General features: G+C 38.3%; 2 protein-coding genes across 2 annotated transcripts; both read left to right on the plus strand.

Annotated features, from left to right (window-relative positions):
- Window positions 1–1,654: 1,654 nt before the first annotated feature.
- On the plus strand, window positions 1,655–2,227 carry LOC308272713 (interferon alpha-2-like; the record flags this gene model as incomplete). Its single annotated transcript, XM_080709648.1, has 1 exon — window positions 1,655–2,227. One exon carries the CDS (start codon window positions 1,655–1,657, stop codon window positions 2,225–2,227), a length of 573 nt encoding a protein of 190 aa, XP_080565774.1.
- A 10,483-nt stretch (window positions 2,228–12,710) lies between these two features.
- LOC308272203 (interferon alpha-1-like) lies at window positions 12,711–19,504 on the plus strand (the record flags this gene model as incomplete). Its single annotated transcript, XM_080708969.1, has 3 exons — window positions 12,711–12,798; window positions 15,154–15,508; window positions 19,447–19,504. The coding sequence occupies 3 exons, from the start codon at window positions 12,711–12,713 to the stop codon at window positions 19,502–19,504; spliced, it is 501 nt and encodes a 166-aa protein (XP_080565095.1).
- Window positions 19,505–19,914: the final 410 nt, after the last annotated feature.

Here is a 19,914-nt window from a genome sequence, read left to right on the forward strand (position 1 = left end):
CCTTCCTCCTCATTCACACAGCTGCTTCCTGTTCATCTTGGTTTCTGATTGTCAGTTTTCTCTGAACTGTCCACAGACCCCAACTAAAAGCAAATGTTGAATGAAAGTTCTAGGTTTGCCAGAAACTCCCATGTGAGAGACGTTTTCCCTTTCCTGGTGCACATATTTGAAAATAAAGGAATGTCTTTGTTACAATGATGTAACCATAGCTAAAAGAGCAAAAAGATAAAAGGGAAACTGAAAGCAGGGTTCACTTTCCTCTGAGATCTATGACAGGAAAGAGAGCATCCTAAGGACCAAGACCACAAAGACAGAGCCCAAGACTGCCAATCTTCTGTTCTATGCAGATTTCTGACTCCTGGAAGAAGTTTTTCTCTAGGGTTTAAAAAAAAGGCTATTTTCTAGGAAGAACTGACATCATTATCAGAAGAGTCTACTTACTTGGTTTTGGCATCTCAGAGAGGGAAAACATTCCCAGCCTCAGCAGGTCATGTACTCTTTGGACAGTAGGCAGCTCTGTGAGGAGGTAAAGGATCTGAATGCCTCCGTGCTTGCCTAGCAGCCCAGGACCCTCAGCCCTTTACAATGTCTGTCTGTCTGTCTGTCTGTCTGTCTGTCTGTCTCTCTCTCTCTCTCTCTCTCTCTCTCTCTCTGCATTTTGTAATGCCAGAAGGCAGGGAGAAGTGCACATTTAAATGTGGAACTGCGGGAAAAGTCTAGGTTGCCATTTTACAAATACACTCCTATTATATAATCTTGCTTGACTTCAACGTTAAGAGAGTGATTGCAAATTAGTACAACCACTTTGGAGATTAGTATGGGAGTTCCTCAAAACACTAGGAAAGGAACCACCATTTGACCCAATCATACCATTATATAGTATCTTCCCAAAGAAATTGAAGTTAGAATACTATAGTGATACATGCATATACCTATGTTTATAGCAGCAAAATTCACAATAGCCAATGGAACCAAGGAAGGTATCTATCAATAGAAGAATGTATAACCAAAATGTGGCATATACACTCAATGGAACTTTACCAAGCCATAAAGAACAACAAAAATATGTCATTTGCAATAAAAATAGATGGAAATAGAGAATATTGTGCTGAGATCAGCCTGTCCCAGGAAGTTACTTGTTATATGTTTTCTCTCTTATGTGCAAGCTAGAGAAAAAAATAAGAAATAAAAGAGACTTTCAATACTTGAAGAACTTAAGTTAAATGTCAATAAATAATAAATTTTATGATAAAATGTTATTCATATTAAATGCTTTATTGATTAAAAAGATTAAATTTAACCGTTTTAAATAGAAGTAGAGATATAGTACACATAAATACATATGGCAAATGCATGTTCTTAAAATTTACTAAAAATTTTAATTAGGAAAATTTTCTAAAAAGGCTATGAGATGATGGTAGGAGAGAGAAACAATAATGAAAAACCAGCTGAAAAACACTGCTGTAAACACATGTAGAAAACACATAAAGTAAACCAAAAGCAGATATAGAAAGTCACAGGAGTGACATTCAGAAAATGGAAAGTGTTTGGTTCCTATATAAAACACATACAAAAAGCAAGGTCTTCATAGAACCTGGAGGAAGGTTCACGGTGACCCCCCTCAGCCAGGCCAGCAGCATCTGCAAGATCCACAATGGCCTTGCCCTTTGCTGTCCTGCTGGCCCTGGGGCTGCTCAGCTGCAAGGCAACCTGCTCTCTGGCATGGGACCTGACTCACAACTATAACCTGGACCTGGCTGCTCCTGACACACAAGACCAGTCAGCTCTGACCCTCCTCACACAACTGAGGACAAGGCCCCTGTACTCTTGCAGGAACTACAGAAAGGACTTTGGATTCCCCCAGCAGCACTTTCACAGCAAGCAGGGGCAGGAGCCTCAAGCCTTGTGTGTCCTGCAGGAGGTGACCCAGCACGTCTTCGACCTCTTCAGCACACAGGAGTCCTCTGCCGCTTGGGAGGAGACCCTCCTGCACCAACTCCTGGCTGACCTGCACCAGCAGCTGAGTGAGCTGGAGGCCTGTGAGATGCAGCAGGTGGGGGTGGCAGAGCCCGCCCTGATGGCTGTGAGGAGCTACTTCCAGAGGATCACTCTCTACCTGAGACGGCACAAGTATGTCCCCTGTGCCTGGGAGGTGGTCAGAGCAGAGGTCATGAGATCCTTGTCTGCATCAGCAAACTTGCAGGGAGGACTGAGGAGCAAGGAGTGAGACCTGGTCCACAGGACAGTGACTCTCACTGAAGATCACGCCACATCATTCTTCCACCTTTTCAGTGACTCATATTTCTGTTAAAATCATGACACAAAATCTATCAATTTGCCAAATGTTTTTGGGAATATTAAGTTACATGTTACTCCTTATATGTTGTAACTAAGATAATATAACTGTCTATTTAAATATTTATTATAATATTTATAAGATAAATTATTTTATTTATATAATCTCATGTGTACCTTTAGAATGTATCTGATATATCCTAATATACTATTTGCAGTAGTACATTTCTTATTTCATTTTATTCATTAAAATCTAACTGTAAATAGCGTCTTATATGTTTATTTAAAAAAAAGTCTCATGCCTGATTATGCAACTTCATAAAAAAAGATTGGTAGAGTTTATGGATCCTTTAATGTTAGATTTAACTTATAAGTAAAAGTTTACTCATTCTAAGCCAGGTTGTACATTGTCTGAATCTACTAACATGAGCAAGACAAATCTAGTTTCTGCTATTTTGTGTGGATTTTTTTCTATAGGAAATAAACTATGATCATACTTAATATCTGTTATGTTCAATGTCATAAAAAGAAGATTAAAAATAATAATGGCATTCTCTCTGGAGAATATAGAATGGAGAATGACAGATCCTAAAGGTGAAAGCAGAGATGTCTTCTGAAAGTTGATGGATCACTGTCTATATGCAAATGTTCATTGCCAGTTGGATGTATGAGTTTGTAATGTTGAAGAAATTCAATGCCCAAAGGTTCATATCTGGCAACTAAAAGACCAGCAATAAAGGTGTTCATGTAGTTGAGAGTATGGAAGAAGAAAACGACTTCAACGTGATCCTAAAGACCTTCCACTTTTAAAGAGAGGGAAGAGAAGAGCCATAAATGGAACAGAGGTGGAAGAGCCTCACATGATAACAACTAAAATGAATTATGATTAAAGTATGTTTAAAAAAATAAACTTGCAGCAGGGCGTGGTGGCACATGCTTGTAATCCCTGCACTTGGGAGGCAGAGATAGGAGGATCACACAGGTTCAAAACCAGCCGCGCTGGCTTAAGAGAACCTGTTCCCAAATAAAAAGTATAAAATAGGTCTGGGAGGGTAGCCCGGAGGTAGAAGGGGTTCCAGGTACCCCAGTACCACCAAAAAAAAAAAAAAAAAAAAAAAAAAAAAGAAAGAAAGAAAAAGAAAGAAAGAAACTGGAGAATCATAGTTTAAAGTCAGCCCCAAAAACTTAGTGAAAGCCGGTTTAAAATAAAAAAATAAAAATAAAAGGTCTGAATGTATAGATGGGAAGTAGAATGCCCCTGGGTTCACTTCCCAATACCAATACAAACTTTCTTAGAAGAGGAATTTACTGAATTTATGGAAGATGTAGATTAAAACTTGCTACTACATTAGAAAAGTGCACAGCAGTGGTGATCTTAGTGACAGGAGAGTGAGTAGAATTAATCAGTGGAAACCATATTACCATATGCCAAAAGATGAAAAATAGCTATAAGGTAGAGATCACAAATATAGAAAGTATTTCTGAGAGGATACTTTCTTATGTGGAGAGAGGCAGGATGGGATCTGAAGAAGAATGTAGGATATTTTTTCTCTCTACAGGTTTTATTTTTTAAATATATTTTTGGCCAGATAGCTTTCATAAATTTGATGTATTGGTAAATCATATAAATATGTTTAATTTTTGTTTATTTCAAATGCTAATCTGTTTAAGTACAATGAATATTTTTCTACTTTGATTATGATGTATGTGAGGGAGCTGCTCTGTGGATTGAAACCATTACTACCGTGGAAAAATACTAGGACCTGGTGCCCTTAGGAGAGCTGGACCCCAGGACCTGTGACTACAGAGGGCACTGGGGAGGAGGAGGGCGAGCAAGGGAAGAGAAGATCTCCATGGCCTCCTTGCTGCCTAAGGATTCGGTGTCTTTAACACCCTCCTGTTCAGACTTGAGTTTGTTTTCCTTTCACTTCAGTGACCTCAAAAGCAATGGCAGCTTTCCAGGAATGTGGACTGGACACAGAGAATGGTGGAGTATTGAAATAGTGTTTCTGGCCCTTTTGGTTTTCCTTTTTATTTTACTGCTTTGCTTCTAACGTCAAGATAAAGCAAAGTAATTTAGAATAAACAAGACAACCATTTCTTCAGAAAAACATTAAATAAAAAGGAATGTATAAGACTTCAGGTTCTTAAAGAACACTTTTTTAGAAATACGGTCTGTTTTTTTTTTTTAACATCACATGCTTGATTTCAGTGCTTCATATGTTTTCTGTGTGAGGGAAGAAGATGAACCTAGATGCTTAATTGCAAAGCCCTCATCCTAGGAAGAGGTGCAAGTGTAGATAAGAGAGAAGTTAGTGACTCTCAAGTGGAGAAAGAAAGAGATGAGATCTGGAAAAGCATTTCCACTATTTTTCTGTTATAATGGTTTCCCATTTTAATTTGTTTTGGAATAGATTTAATGCACTGGACATACTGGGAATCATATCAGTATTCTTAAAATATTTTATAGATGAGCATAATTCATCTATGTGTTAATTAACATTCTTTTGAAAACCACTAAGCCACTTGAGAGTGTTAGTTATTTAGTCAGAAATAGCGAGCTAATTTAGTCCTTCAAATATCTCATTGTTATTCATGATATTCATCCTGGAATTACTGGTTTAGTTATTTAATTTATGTCATTGTCACACAGGTTTATTAACACATTTTACTTTGTGAATGCTCAAATGTGATAGGAATTCTTTTGTATTACTACTTGCAATTTTTCTGATTATGAATATTTAAATCTCATAATAATATTAAATCTCATATAGTAACCTGTGGCAGCCTGCTCAGTCGGGAATAATAAATCCAGCACTAAATATGCTCAAGATCGATTTTATCTCAGAAAGGTGGACAAAGGTTAGGATGGTAGTTCTCCAGCCACTTATCTGCAGCGATTCTTTCCCTTTTATGAAATAAACTCCTTTAAGTTCCTATTCACGGCGCTCCTGGAAAGAATCTGACATGGATCAATGCTTCTTGTGCAATTAAACACTTTATTCTAGACACAAGATATTTTATATTTCCCTATTTCCCCGTGATTCCCTAGTAGAAAAGTGCAAACACCAAAATACAATAGTGAGATACACATGCAAATTACCAACGCTGAACAAGACAAAAGTAAGGCCTGTGACATCACAGGTCCTTGTGATTGAAATCAGTCCCAGGACCCTACAGGTGGGTCAGCCCCTTTGGCCTTGCAGCTGCAGAGGCTTTTAGTGGGCAAATTCCAGAGGAACAAAAGTCACACCCAGAATCACTTGAAGAATCCAGTTTTTAAGAGTTTTCTTTAACCATTTCCGAACTTTTATTCCTGGGGCTTAGTCCAATGTCCTTCTCTATCTAGCAACCTCCTTTGAGCTGAGTGGGGGACAAAGTCCGAGATTCCAGCTTTCATACATGTAGTTGGCGTAGGGAAATCTGTGTACATTGATGATGATTTAGAGGATTTCGATGAATGTCTGCTGGATTTTGTCTGCAATACCATCTGCTGTCTGAACACTTCACCCTATTAAACACTTAAAATATATTTTAGTAGACAGGGCCTAAAAAACAGCATGAAGTTTTTATTGTCTTTTGTTCTGTCATAACTATTTTAACCAGGTGGTGTTGCCCTATCTCCAGGCAGCACTATCACTAGGTGCAAAGGTCAAGATTCCTTCTAGCCCTCGGCTCTATTGTAATGGTTAGAATGAAGGTCAAAGATAGGGAGGAATTCTGCATTTGTAATTGCGGTAGCAGGAATGCTTCCACAGTATCTGAATTCTGACTAGATTTACATCTTTGAACAAAACCGAGGGTGTTTAGAGGCTTAGACAAATTACTAGAAAATTTATTTTCCATGGACTCAGATTCTCTCACAGTCCTGATTTTACATCATCGGAGCAATTCGTGTGGAAAGTTAAAAGAATCATTACCAAAAGAATAATAGTTATGAAAGAATATCTAAAAGTGGGGGAGTACTTTGGCCAGAGACAACACTTCCTCTTCAGGGCTCCGCCTGCTTTAGGCCCAGCCAATTAACTGCGTGGCAATTAATCTCGCAGATGCTGAGGAGGAGGAGGTAATCTTGGCAGTAACCAAACTACTATAACCACAAGACTGACATACTTCTCTTTTAAAATTAAAGTAAGAAACTAGATCAGTAAATTTGTTACTCAATACCACAAAAAATGTGTTGAAGAGAGGTGAAAATACACTATGAGCTAGGGGAGTCTAAACTGGGAGAGGGACTTTTGTATAATTTCAGACTAAAAAATTTTTAGCAATTATAACAGAAATACAAAATACAAAATTATGAATTCAGTCATAAATCAGAATAAAGAACTGTACCTTGAAATTCCATTCTGCTAGATTGTATGTATAATGTTAAGCAACACACTGAAACTCTTCAAGCCAATTGTCTTATAAATAAAATCGTGCTGAGCATGGTGGCAAATGGCTGTAATTCTAGTACTTGGGAGGCTGAACAGGAATATTGTGGGTTCAATACCAGCCTCAGCAACTTAGCAGATACCCTGTTTCAAAATGAAAAGTAGGGCTGGCAGAGGTAGAACATGCATGGATTTTAAATTAATTAGCTAAATTAATTAATATAAGTAAATAAAATGGTAGAGTTGCAAATATTTAAAAAGCAGATATTTGAAAACATTTAGGATAGTTATTGTCTATTGATTAATGATTTAAAATATGGAAATGTCTTCCATTTTTACCACTGCCTAAGAGAATATTGTCCTTCTATAAAATCACACATGTGTGCCCAGCCTTTCAGTAATTGAATGACCAAGAAACTGGCCCAATAATCCAGAATGCTGACATAAATTTTAGAAAGACCAAAAAATTTTCCTTCAGTATAATGAAATGTTCTACTGTTATTAATTCAGAAAACAGTGACTTGTATAAGTAGAAAGAGTTATCAAGATGAAAATTAAAAAAAAAAAAACAGGGTGCTTAGTCTCTCACTCTGGGTCCTGCCTGTTCCCACTCTGGCCCTCAGCATTCCAGCGCACACTCCCCTAGTACCAGAGTCTCCTTCCTCTCAGCTGGAATTCCCATGGCACCATGTCATTCTCTCCCTTCCCCTCCTGCCCATTCATGCAGAGCCGCTTTCTATTGTGTTCTGCAGAGTTCAGCTTAATGGTTTCCTGAAGAGCAGAAGGCCACTAGTAGAAAGCAGAAGTTAAATAAACTGTGTAGGTTTCACAGAAACACCCGCCAGAGAGCTCTCCTGACCTTCCATTGCATGTGACGTCATCGTAGCTGTGAGGAAGCAGGCAGAAAGCAGGACGCAGTGTGTGCAGGCCCTGGAAAACTCTTTCAGGGACAATTCTCCCTAGTGGTCAAGCATGACAAGTGCAGAGATGAAGAAGACTGGGAGGAACATGTCTGATCCCCATGAATACTATCGCTCTGTGAATATTTCTCATATTGCAAAGAGATTAATTTTTAGTATGGGTGCATTATAATTATACATGACATATTCACAGTGATACCTTCATATATACATATTAATGTTATTTGGTCACCTTCCTTCCCCTTAAACCCTTTCATTCTCCTTTTCTCTCCCTGATCCCCTTCCACTACTCTATGGGCCTGTCTCCTCATTTTCTTCTTTTTTTATTGGTGCAATATGATCATACATTTTGTTGACGTTCAGGGTGATAGAGGCATACATGCACACAGTACTCACTGAGCCCTCTCCCAGTTCTCACACCATTTCCTCTCCCTTCTCTCCTTCCTGTGATTGGTTTTGATGAACGTGAGCATGTACACCATGGCCATTGAGGTGTTCCCCTCTTCTAGTCTTCATCCCCACTTCCATCTACCTTGGTTAGGTCCCCTCCTTCAATCCACTAAGGTTTCTCCTCCTTTGTCTTGAGTCCCTCCAATGTCTCATTTTCTCTCTAGCTTCTGAATAGGAGGAAAAACATTCGACTTTTCACTTTTGGGGGAATGACTAATCCCACTTAGCATAATGTTCTCTAGTTTCATCCATTTCCCTGAAAAAAACATAATTTTGTTCTCATTTATGGCTGAGTAGGATTCCATTGTGTATATATCTCATAGTTTTGTAATCTATCCGTTTCTTGATGGATATCTCAGCTGGTCCTATAGTTTGGCAATTGTTAATTGTGCAGATACAAACATAGATATGCATGCTTTGCTATAGTAGTTTGGTTTGATTCTTTCTGGTAGATACCCAGGAGTGGTATAGCTGGATCATATGGTAAGTTCATTCCCATTATTCTGAGGATCCTTCACACTTTTTCCAAAGTAGCTGCACTAATTTTCAGTCCCATCGACAGTGTATGAAATAGTCCATTTAAGATGGCTTAAAGACCCAGGAATTAGATAAAAGACCTTGCAGTTACTTGGAGAGGGTATAGGACCAACACACTAACATAAAGACATGGGTAAAATCTTCTTCAACAAAACACCAAAAGCACAAAAAATTAAAATAAGGATTCATATGTGGGAATTCATTAAACTGAAGAGTTTCTGTGCAGCAAAGAAAACTATCAAGAACCTCAAGAGAGAGCTGATAGAACAGAAGATCTTTGCCAGCTACTCTTTTGATAGAGGATTAGCATCTAGAATATACAGAGAACTCAAGAAACTCACCACCAAAAGTAGCAAATTATCCAATAAAAAATGGGCAAGTAAACAAAATAGACACTTCATAAAAAGAACTACAAATATATAATAAATGTATGAAAAAATGTCCAATATCATTAGCAATTAGAGAAATACAAATCAAAACTACCCTGAGGTTTCACTTAACCCCAATTAGAATGTCTTCTAATTTATATTAGGTTTTTTATTTCTTTTTTATATCTGGCTCCCAAATATGATAAAAAAAACATGGCATTTGTATTTCTGAATCTGGCTGATTTCATATAATCATAATGTTCTCAATTCCACCTATTTCTTTAGGATTAACATAATTATGTTCTTTATATCTGAGTAAAACTCTGTGTGTATACATATCACATTTTTATTCATTCTTCTGTTAATAAAACCTTTAGGTTGGTTCCATAACTTGGCTGTTATAGATTTTGCTGCTATTAACATGGATGTGCATGGATCACTATAGTATTCTGACTTTAATTCTTCAGAAAAGATACTGAAGAATGAACCTGGCATGATAGCACAAGCTTGTAATCCCTGTAATTCCAGTCTTTGTAGGCTGAGCCTTGAGAATCATAGGATGTAGGCCAGCCTCAGAAACTTAGCCAGACCCTGTTTCAAAACAAAATATAAATAAATAAAGAAATAGGGGTGTAATTCAGAGATAGAATGCCCTTGTGTTTTATTTCCAGTAACACACACACACACACACACACACACACATACACACACATACACACACACACACACACACAGAAAAACAAAAAGAAAAAGAAAGATACTGAGGAATGGTACATGGTAGTTCCATTTCTAGTCTTTAGAGCAACCTCCATACTCTTCTCCATAGTTGTACTAACTTACAATCCCACCAACACTGTGTAAGTGTTCTTTTCCCTCCACATCTTCACCAGCATTTACTATTACTTTTGTTCTTGATAATTCTCATCCTAACCAGGGCAACAGATCATTTCAGTGTTGTTCTGATTTGCATTTCCCTGATTGAAGTATGTGGAGAACTTTTTCATATATTTTTGGTCATTTGTATTTCTTAAAAAATTTTTTACAACAAGCATAATGAATAGTGTATATAGAGAGACATGAGAATAGTGAACCCTCTCACACCTCATTTAGTAGATCATTGCAAAAACATAATGTAAACATTGGAATTCTGGGAAGAGTTCTGGTTCAGAAGAATGAACAATAGTCACCCTTTCTTCTGAAGATACATCTGACTTATAGATATCGCCAAGAAATGGCAGCTTGTACTGAGGGAAAAGTCCGTCTCTGAACCTGAAGTGAGACATGGAAAGTCTTTCCTCGCTGGCTCTAGTGCCTAGCCCATTTCCCAGTTTCCTCCCTATTCTTCTAGGTCAAACTCTTATCAGGAAGTCACAATAATCATATTCCTCGGCCTCTGGAAACCCCACTGCGCCGTCCTCCTCCACTCCTCCTCAGCCTGCCCTGCCCATGCACACAGATACTTTCCACTGTGGTTTCTGGCCATCAATTTCCCTATAAAAACACCAAGCCACCAACTAAAAGCAAAAGTTGAGAGTTCTTGGTGTGTCAGTAACTTCCATGTAAGTGACTCTTTCATATCTCTATTATGAATAATTTTGGAAAGAGGGGATGTCCCTGTTAAAATGAGGTAACATCCACTGCAACTAAAAGTTTTCTCTGGGCTATTACAAGATTTACAGATTGGAGAGCGACCTACTGGCCAGGATGGATGAAGAAAGGGGCAAGTGTGGAGAACTGGCCTCTCTCTCTTTAGGCTAATGTCTGTTTCCTTCCACTGACCCTTTTGGTTGATTGGTAGGTTGGCTGGCTGGTTTTCTCAGAGCTAAACAAGCAGGGGCCTTAAAAAGATCTGTCCTCAGTACTGAGATGAACCCTTTTCTTTGGTGTTTGCACCTCAGGGAAAGAAAATGTTCCCAGTCTCAGGCAAGTGATGTGTTCTCTTTGGACAGTGGATAGCTGCATGGGGAGGGAAAGAGGTAGGATATGTTTCTGCTGGAGCCTGCTCAGAAGCCCAGAGCCCCCTGGACTATCACTCCCGCAGCCATAAAATAGAGAAATTTGTTATGGCAGCAACATGAAGGGAATAAAGGAAATCATCTTAAGAGAAGCAAGCTAGACACAGAAAGACAAATTGTGTATGTTCTCACTTATTCTGAAGCAGGAAGTGTGGGTCACAGAAATAGATCAGACATCATTTGAATCCGGGAAGGGAAAGTAGAGGGAGGAAAGAAAAAGGGTGGATACAGAGAGAAAGGAAAGGAACTCGCTCTAAGATTCTACAGCTTGGTAGGGTAATGATAATCTACAACAGTTAATTTTACAAATTTTTTTTTTTGCTGTACTGGGGATGGAACTCAGGGGTTTTCTACCTCCGAGCTATACTACCAGACTATTTTATATTTTTATTTGGAAACAGCGTCTCACTGAGATGCTAAGAGCCTCACTAAGTAGCTAAGGCTGGCTTCAAACCTGTGCAAATCTCCTGTCTCAGCCTCCAAAATACTGGGATTAAAAGCATGTGCCACCATGCCTAGCCTTTTACAAAATTAATTTTAATAAGAGTAACTGTAAGCTTTAACTAGAGAAGAAGAGTTTGAACTCTTCTAAGACATAGCTGATAGTATTTCAGGATATAGAAATGCTAATTACTCTAAAGGATCATTACAGATTGTATACATATATCTCATTATAATACCATACCACACAAATAAGTAACAGCATTACATGTAAATTTTAAAAATGAAAATAAATGATAAAATAAACTCAACACAAACTTATTATCCTATTTTGGAGTAGATGGATCAACACTGCTTAGTATAGTCAGACTGCTGTACAAATTATTTTCAAAACTTTTTCATTTTGTAAAACTGAAAGTCAATACTTATTAAACACCAAATTCTCAAGTCTCCCAAATTAACACTTTTAAAAACATTTTAGCATATCTTTAAGTTGATATTATTATCATATATTTTGAAATGTTAAATATTAAACAGAATTAGATGTATTGCAATTTATAACTGTTTATAAAGTGAATGTCAGGTCACTTTCAAATTTAGATATAAAATTAAGTTATATATGCCAAAGTGTGTGTGTGTGTGTGTGTGTGTGTGTGTGTGTGTGCATGTGAGTGTGTGTGTGTGTGTGTGTGTGTGTGTATATATATATATATATATATATATATATATATATATATATACTATTTTTTGCAGTGCTGTGGATAGAACCCAAGGACATTCTACATCTGAGCTATACCCCCAGCCCTATTTTTTATTCTTTTTTTTGAAACAGGGTCTCATTAAGTTGCAGAGGGCCTCACTAAGTAGCTCAGGCTGGCCATGAACCTGAGTCCATGAGACAGTATCTGATGGAGGACATGGACGTAGCCTGAGGAATGGAAGTTTCCTGAAAGAGTTAAAGGAGATTCTATGAAAGGTCGAATTCTCCAAAACTCTGGGCGTGACCATTTTCTTTCCGGAATTTGCCCCCCAGGACCCACCAGCATTGTCACAGGGCTGATCTTAGAGACCTGTAATCATGGGGCTAATCACAAGGCCTGTGATGTCACAGGCCTTCCTTTTGTCTTGTTTATGATTGGTGATTTACTTGTCATTCACTTAATGCCTCACTATTGTTCTTTGGTGTTTACACTTTTCTACTAGGAATTTCTCTGGTGTAGGGCATAATAAACTGGGTCAGTTGCACGAGAGGAAATTGTCTGTGCATTCATTTCAGGGTAGTTGCTCATCAGGCAGTTACATTTCAGTATGGCTACTCATCAGGTAGCTGTTGCTTTCATTTCAGGACAGCTGGTCATCAGCCAACTGTCCAGTGTTCGGGGCAGCTGCCCATCAGGTAGCTGTTCGATTTCCCCTCTCAGGTTTCTCCTCCCAAGTCCCGGAGAAAAATCTCCATAAGTATCTTCTTGTCTAAGTCTCCCAAGTATATATTTTTAGCTAAAATTTTATCATTTTTTTGATAAAATTTTAATTTTTTTGGTGCACTGTAGTCATGTATATTAATGAGTACAGGAGAGTAGAGGCATATATACAAACATCACTTATTTAGCCCTTCCCCAATTCCCACCAATTCCCTTCCCCCTCCCTCCTTTTCATGTTTGTCTTGGTGATTGACTTTGATACACTTGTGATTGTACATCATGTACATTAGGGAATTTCCCTCTTTCCCCCTCCTATCATTCCTAGTTAGGTCACCGTTTTTGCTTATCTTTGGTTTCTCTTCCTTCTAGAGTTCCTCCTATGACCCTTTTTCTCCCTAGCTTCTGCATATTAGGGAGAGCATCCGATTTCTTACTTTTTGTGACTGACTAATTTCACTTAGCATAATGTTCTCCAGTTCCATCCATTTCCCTATAAATGACATAATTTTGTTCTTCTTTATGGCTGAATAAAATTCCATTGTGTACATATCCCAGTTTTTCATCCATTCATCTGTTAATGGACATCTTGGCTGTTCTCATAGTATGGCAATTGTGAATTGTGCAACCATGAACACAAATATGCATGTATTAGTTTGGTACTTTGGTTTACATTTTTGGGGGTCGATACCCAGAAATGGTATTGTTGGACTATCTGGTTTTTGCCAGCTATTCCTCTCATAGAGGACTAATATACAGAGAACTCCAGAAACTCAGCACTAAGAAAACAAATAACCCAATCAAAAATGGGCAAGTGAACTTAATAGACACTTCATAAAAGAAGAAATTCAAACTGTGGAATCAGCCAACATGTCCATTAACAGATAAATGGATTACAAAACTGTGGGAGATGTACACAATGAAATTTTACTCAGCCATAAAGAAAAACATAATCAAATCATTTACAGGGAAATGGATGGTACTGGAGGACATTATGCTAAGTGAGATTAGTTCATCAAAATAAAGAAGAAATTGGATGATTTTCCTAATATGTGAAAGCTAGGTAGAAATGGGTAACAGGAGGAACTCTAGATAAAGAAGAAGATTCTGTAGGGGAGAATATAAAGTGACTTAACTCATGGGATGGCAGGGGGAAAGAAGGAAAATCTCTAAAGCACATGATGTACTTAAAAAACCATCAAAGTCAATCACTAAGCCAAGCATGGGAAGGAGGGATGGGGAGGGAATAAGGTGGGGATTGGGTAAGGGCTAATTGGGTGATGTGTGCATGTATGTCTACACAGTCTTTTATTCAATTAAGATGTACAACTACAATGCACCAATAAAAATTTTTTTAAAAAATTAGGCCAGGCGTGGTGGCGCACGCTTGCAATCCCTGTGCTTGGGAGGCAGAGACAGGAGGATTGCCCAGGTTCAAAGATAGCCTTCCTGGTTTAAGAGAGCCTGTTTCCAAATAAAAATATAAAATAGGTCTGGGGGTGTAGCCCGGGGGTAGAACGGTTTCCAGGAACCCCAGTACCACCAAAATTTTTTTTAATTAAAAGAAATTTAAATGGGTAATAAATGTATGAAAAGATGCTCAACATTTTTAGCAATCAGAAAGATGCAAATCAAAACTACCCTGGGATTTCACCTAACTCCTATTAGAATAACAATCATTCAAAACACAAACAACAACAAATGCTGGTGAGGATGTGGAGAAGGGAGAACTCTAATACATTGTTGGTGGGATTGCAAATTAGTGCAACCACTTTGGAAAACAGTATGGAGGATCTTCAAAGAATGAGAAGGAACCTAAAATTTTATCATTCCTAATGCTGCAATAAATAAAAAGGATAATTTCATTGTTCAATATATGTTGATATTGATATGATACATATATAGGGTATACTTCTACTATAAAATTTAACAGAATTACCAATAAATACATTTCTCAAAAGGCACTAAGGGGAATACAAGAGGATGAAAACAAAAAATAAAATAGGTAAAAAGTACTTATCAAAACCCAAGTGGAGAAAACATAAAGAAAAGCAAAAACAAAAGTAGAAAGTAAGGGGAAGACATTCAGAAAATGGAAAGTATACAGGTTCCTACTTAAGACGCATGCACAAAACAAGGTCTTCATGGAATCTGGAGAGGAGGTTCAGGGTGACCCACCTCAGCCAGGCCAGCAGCATCTACAAGATCCACAATGGCCTCGCCCTTTGCTGTCTTGTTGGCCCTGGGGCTGCTCAGCTGCAAGGCAACCTGCTCTCTGGCATGGGACCTGACTCACAACTATAACCTGGGCCTACGTGTGCCTGACACATAAGACCAGTCAGCTCTGACCCTCCTCACACAACTGAGGACAAGGCCCCCGTACTCTTGCAGGAACTACAGAAAGGACTTTGGATTCCCCCAGCAGCACTTTCACAGCAAGCAGGGGCAGGAGCCTCAATCCTTGTGTGTCCTGCAGGACGTGACCCAGCACATCTTCGACCTCTTCAGCACACAGGAGTCCTCTGCTGCTTGGGAGGAGACCCTCTTGCACCAACTCCTGGCTGACCTGCACCAGCAGCTGAGTGAGCTGGAGGCCTGTGAGATGCAGCAGGTGGGGGTGGCAGAGCCCGCCCTGATGGCTGTGAGGAGCTACTTCCAGAAGATCACTCTCTACCTGAGACGGCACAAGTATGTCCCCTGTGCCTGGGAGGGGTCAGAGCAGAGGTCATGAGATCCTTGTCTGCATCAGCAAACTTGCAGGGAGGACTGAGGAGCAAGGAGTGAGACCTGGTCCACAGGACAGTGACTGACTGAAGATCTCACTGCATCACACTTCCACAATTCTGCCCCTTCAAAGACTCTACTTTCTACTATATAAAACTGACATAATTTCATTAGCTGGCCAGATATTTTCAACAGTGCTAAGCAGCACTTTGCTTTACTCTATAGGCACTAATCCCTTAAATCTCTAGAAATGCATCTATTTATCTCTTCATTTTTTATGAAATTTAACTTAATTTAAGTAGTGTTATGTATATCATTACATTGTGCTTGACAGATCATTTTTCTTTACATTTTATTAAACTTTTGTTATAGTAATCTTCTTGTATTCTCTAATTCTTTTTTTGTTTTTTGAGGTTTTGGGATTGAACCCAGGGCATTTGACCTCCAAGCTACATCCCTGCTTATTTTTTTATTCTTTATTTTGAAACAGGGTCTCACCAAGTTGTGGAGGGCCTCACTAACTAGCTGAGTCTGTCTGCAAACTGCCATCCTCCAGTCTCAGTCTCCCAAATGCTGGGATTACAAGCCGCGCCACCACGCCCGGCTACTCTTGAATTCTTGTTCCTTCTTAATTTTAGTTTTTATCTTTGAACTGATTACATAAAACACACAATTTATACACATTAATGGGATACCATGTTATGTTCAATATTAGGTACCCATGGTATAATGTTTAGGTAAAACATACATATCTCCTTGAAAGTTCATTATTTCCCAATTGTAAAACCTTCAAAATCACTTCTTCTAGCCTTTCAAAATTACAGGGCATTGTTGTTATATGTAGTTACCATCTCGTGTAATAGCTCGCAAGAGCTTGTTGATCCTACACAACTGCCACTCATTAGGCACTGATATCCCTGTCCTATCCCTCCTCAGCTTTCCATTCTCACAAACTTCTGGTAACTGCCATTCTAAGCTCAACTTCTATGAGATACCTTTTTTTAGATTCTACCTGTGAGTGTGATGGTGCACTATGGTCTGTTTGTTCCTGACTCTTTCAACATAATGACCTCCAGTCCCATTCATGCTGATGCAAATGGCTAGCTTCCATTATCCTCACGGCTGAATAGTATTTTTTTGTGCATGTGACCACATTTTCTTTAAACCCTCCCATGCTGATGAACACTCACCGTTTCCCTGTCTTGACTATCATGCCTAGTGCTACAATGAGTGTGGGAGGGCAGATGTCTCTTGGATATGCTGAGTTCATGTCCTTTAGAAATAGACCCTGTATGGAGATTGTTGGATCATATCATAGCTCTATTTTTAATTTAATCTCCATACTGGTTTTAATAACATCTCTACTAATTTACATTCCTACTCACAATGTAGAAGGATTCTCTTTTCTCCACGTCCTCCCCAGCACTAGCTACATTTAGTAATTTTATTAATAGCATTCTTAATGGAGGGAGGTAATAGCTCTTTGTACATTTCTTTTGCATTCACTGATAATCAGTAATCTTGGGAATTTTTTCCCACATCTGGTGATTATTAACATGTCTTTTTTTGACAATCTATTATTTAGCCCTATTGGCTATAATTTGAGTTATTTCATGTTTTGGTATTAAATTTTTGTACTTCTTTATTATTCTGGTTATCAACCCCATAAAATGCTTTAAAGAGGAATTCTAAGTCTGATTTTGCAAACTGATTAAAGAATGGATGATGCTAGTTATTTATCCAACATTATCTAATTTACATTATAAGTAAAAATAGACTTCCTTTAAATCAGGATGTATGTTGCCTTTGGATATGGAAATTACATAATAGATATGATTCCAGTTTCCATGTCCTGCATTTTTAAGAAACATAGTATAAAAATGATAAATAATAAATATAAAAAGAAAAAATAATAATAAATCAATATTCATAATATTTCCTACGTTAAACAATATCATGAGAAGAAGATAAACTACAGAATTTCTCTCAGCAGAATTTGGAGCAAGTCAGATTAAAAAATTAAAAATGCAGATGTCCTCTCCAATGTCTATTGACAATTGAGTATAAGAGGCTACAATTGACATGAACTGAATGCTAAGAAACAAAAAAAAATCACGTGGAAAATCTATATAGAATGCGAAAGTCTTAAAATTCATTCTTATGACATTCAACTTTAAAGAGAGTTACAAATGAAACAGGACTGAGCTGTACTTATTAATGATCAGACCTTTCCTGAAGTTTGCCATGACAGACAACTTGAAAACTAAGAGAAAAGTGAAAGTAACTAAGAATTAAAGGAAGACGCTCTTTGAGTAGATAGAGTTTGTAGTTTGATATGATAGGATGCTTTAAATAAATACTGTCTTGCAATTTTAAAAAAAAGCAGAATTAGACTATCTATACTTTAGAAGTATGTATACATGAGAGAATGCAGAGACAATCATAAGTAAGACCAAAACTACTAATAAGAATCAACATACTGATGTCAAATGTGGGTTGGGATTGCCCACTATTTTGTGAAAATAGATGGTTATAATGAATTTAGTGACAGGTGTTTGGGTTGAAGTAATCAACAGAAACCATTCTGAAATAGGTTGCAGGGTGGATTAGAAGCAATAATTTATTGACATTATATATTCCTATCTAAGACAGGCACGTAAAAGACCTTCAGCGAACCCAAGGCCAAGATTCACACAGACACACACCTCATCCAGGCTATCAGCTTTTCCAAGACCCCATTACTTACCAATGTTGATGGTCTAAATAGTGGCCTCTAAACTGCCTCAGAGTTGTGTACAGGGAGAGATGCTTCTGGGCCAAATAAGGAAAACCTCCTCTTCCTTCCTGAAGCACAAAAATACTTCAGGTTCCCCCAGGGATGGTGCATGGCAGCAAGTTCAGGAAGGCCCAGGCTGTGTGTGTTCTGCACAGGATGCTACAGCAGATCTTCAGCCACTCAGAGCGCTCCTCTGCCATCTGAAACACCTCCCTCCCACACAAAATCCACACTGCACTCCACCAGCAGTTGAAGGATCTGCAGACCTACTCAGTGCATAAAAGAGGACTGAGGGGAATCCTCTGGGAGCCAAGGACCTTACTCTAGAGGTGAACAGTTTCTTCAAAGGAATCCATCTGTATCTGAAAAGAAGAAATAGAGACTGTGCTTGGGAAACTATCGAGTGGAAACCATGAGATCTTTCTGCTCATCATCAAATTTGCATAAAGATTAAGATGTAAGAATGAAGACTAGGAAATTATTCTTTTCAATTCATTAACTAAGTCACACACTCAAATGTTCAGTCATTTTAAAGAGTCTTGTATATTAATTTGACATAGAAATGACTGGGTAATTGCTCAAAGTTCTTAAAAAATCCTTGTTAAAACGATCACTAAGGGCATCTCTTTTTAAGAAAAAAATCTATTTTATGTATGTATTTATATACTTGGGGGAACTTGGAGGGACTTCTGCATACCAGTTCCAATTGTCACCAATATTAAAGTTGTCACTCCCATCCTCACAACTAATAATAACAATAACAATAACAATACAACGAATAAACTCAAAACTGACAATCTACTTAGATACATCAAATAATTGAGCTCACACATGTAGCCACAGGTCTGATTCTTAGAGAGAATGGAGGATATGTGGGATACCTGAAAGAGAAGACCACAGTGGGAGCATCTCTGGGTAGATAAACTTCAATTTTAATTGAAAAAGTTCTGAAATCATGAGCTCCAGAGTAAAAAAAAAAAAAAACTCCAGGGAGCCCAATGTTAGGAGGCAGCAAATACCTTTGTGTTTTACCTTCAGGATCCCAGCAGATTCCCCTGATACTTCCTGAACAGAAAGAAAAAAAATATTCTGAAAAACTCTGAGTGTTCTGTCCTTCTTAACACAGGCCTGCCCTCAGGGAAACAATTTCACCTGAGACAGACCCACCTGAGGCAAGAGAATGATTCCACTCCAGCCCCTCCAGTCTTCTACACAGAAGAAAATGCCCAACTCCAATCCTTTTTCACCTCCTGGTCTCACCTGAAAAAACTGCTTGAAAAGCCAAGAAGACTTGTGTAGGTCATAGCCCAGGGACAAAAACTCTCTAAAGAACTAAGACCTAATTTTGGAATTATAAAGCACCTTCCCTCCCTCCACACCCACCTCCACACCCATAGGAATTCTGTATAATAATGAGGTACACAACTCAAAACAAAACAAACTGTCAAAGGATATCTACAAAGAAGACTCTGAAAAGAAAACCAAGAAGTGCAAGGATTTGGGAAATGTTAGTCTCTGACTACAACCACCGCAATAGTAAACACAGACCTACCTCTGGCAGATGAAAACAAAACCTCACACTAGGGCTGATATC

The sequence above is a fragment of the Muscardinus avellanarius genome, assembly GCF_963383645.1.
Source record: "Muscardinus avellanarius genome assembly, chromosome: 13".
NCBI lineage: Eukaryota > Metazoa > Chordata > Mammalia > Rodentia > Gliridae > Muscardinus > Muscardinus avellanarius.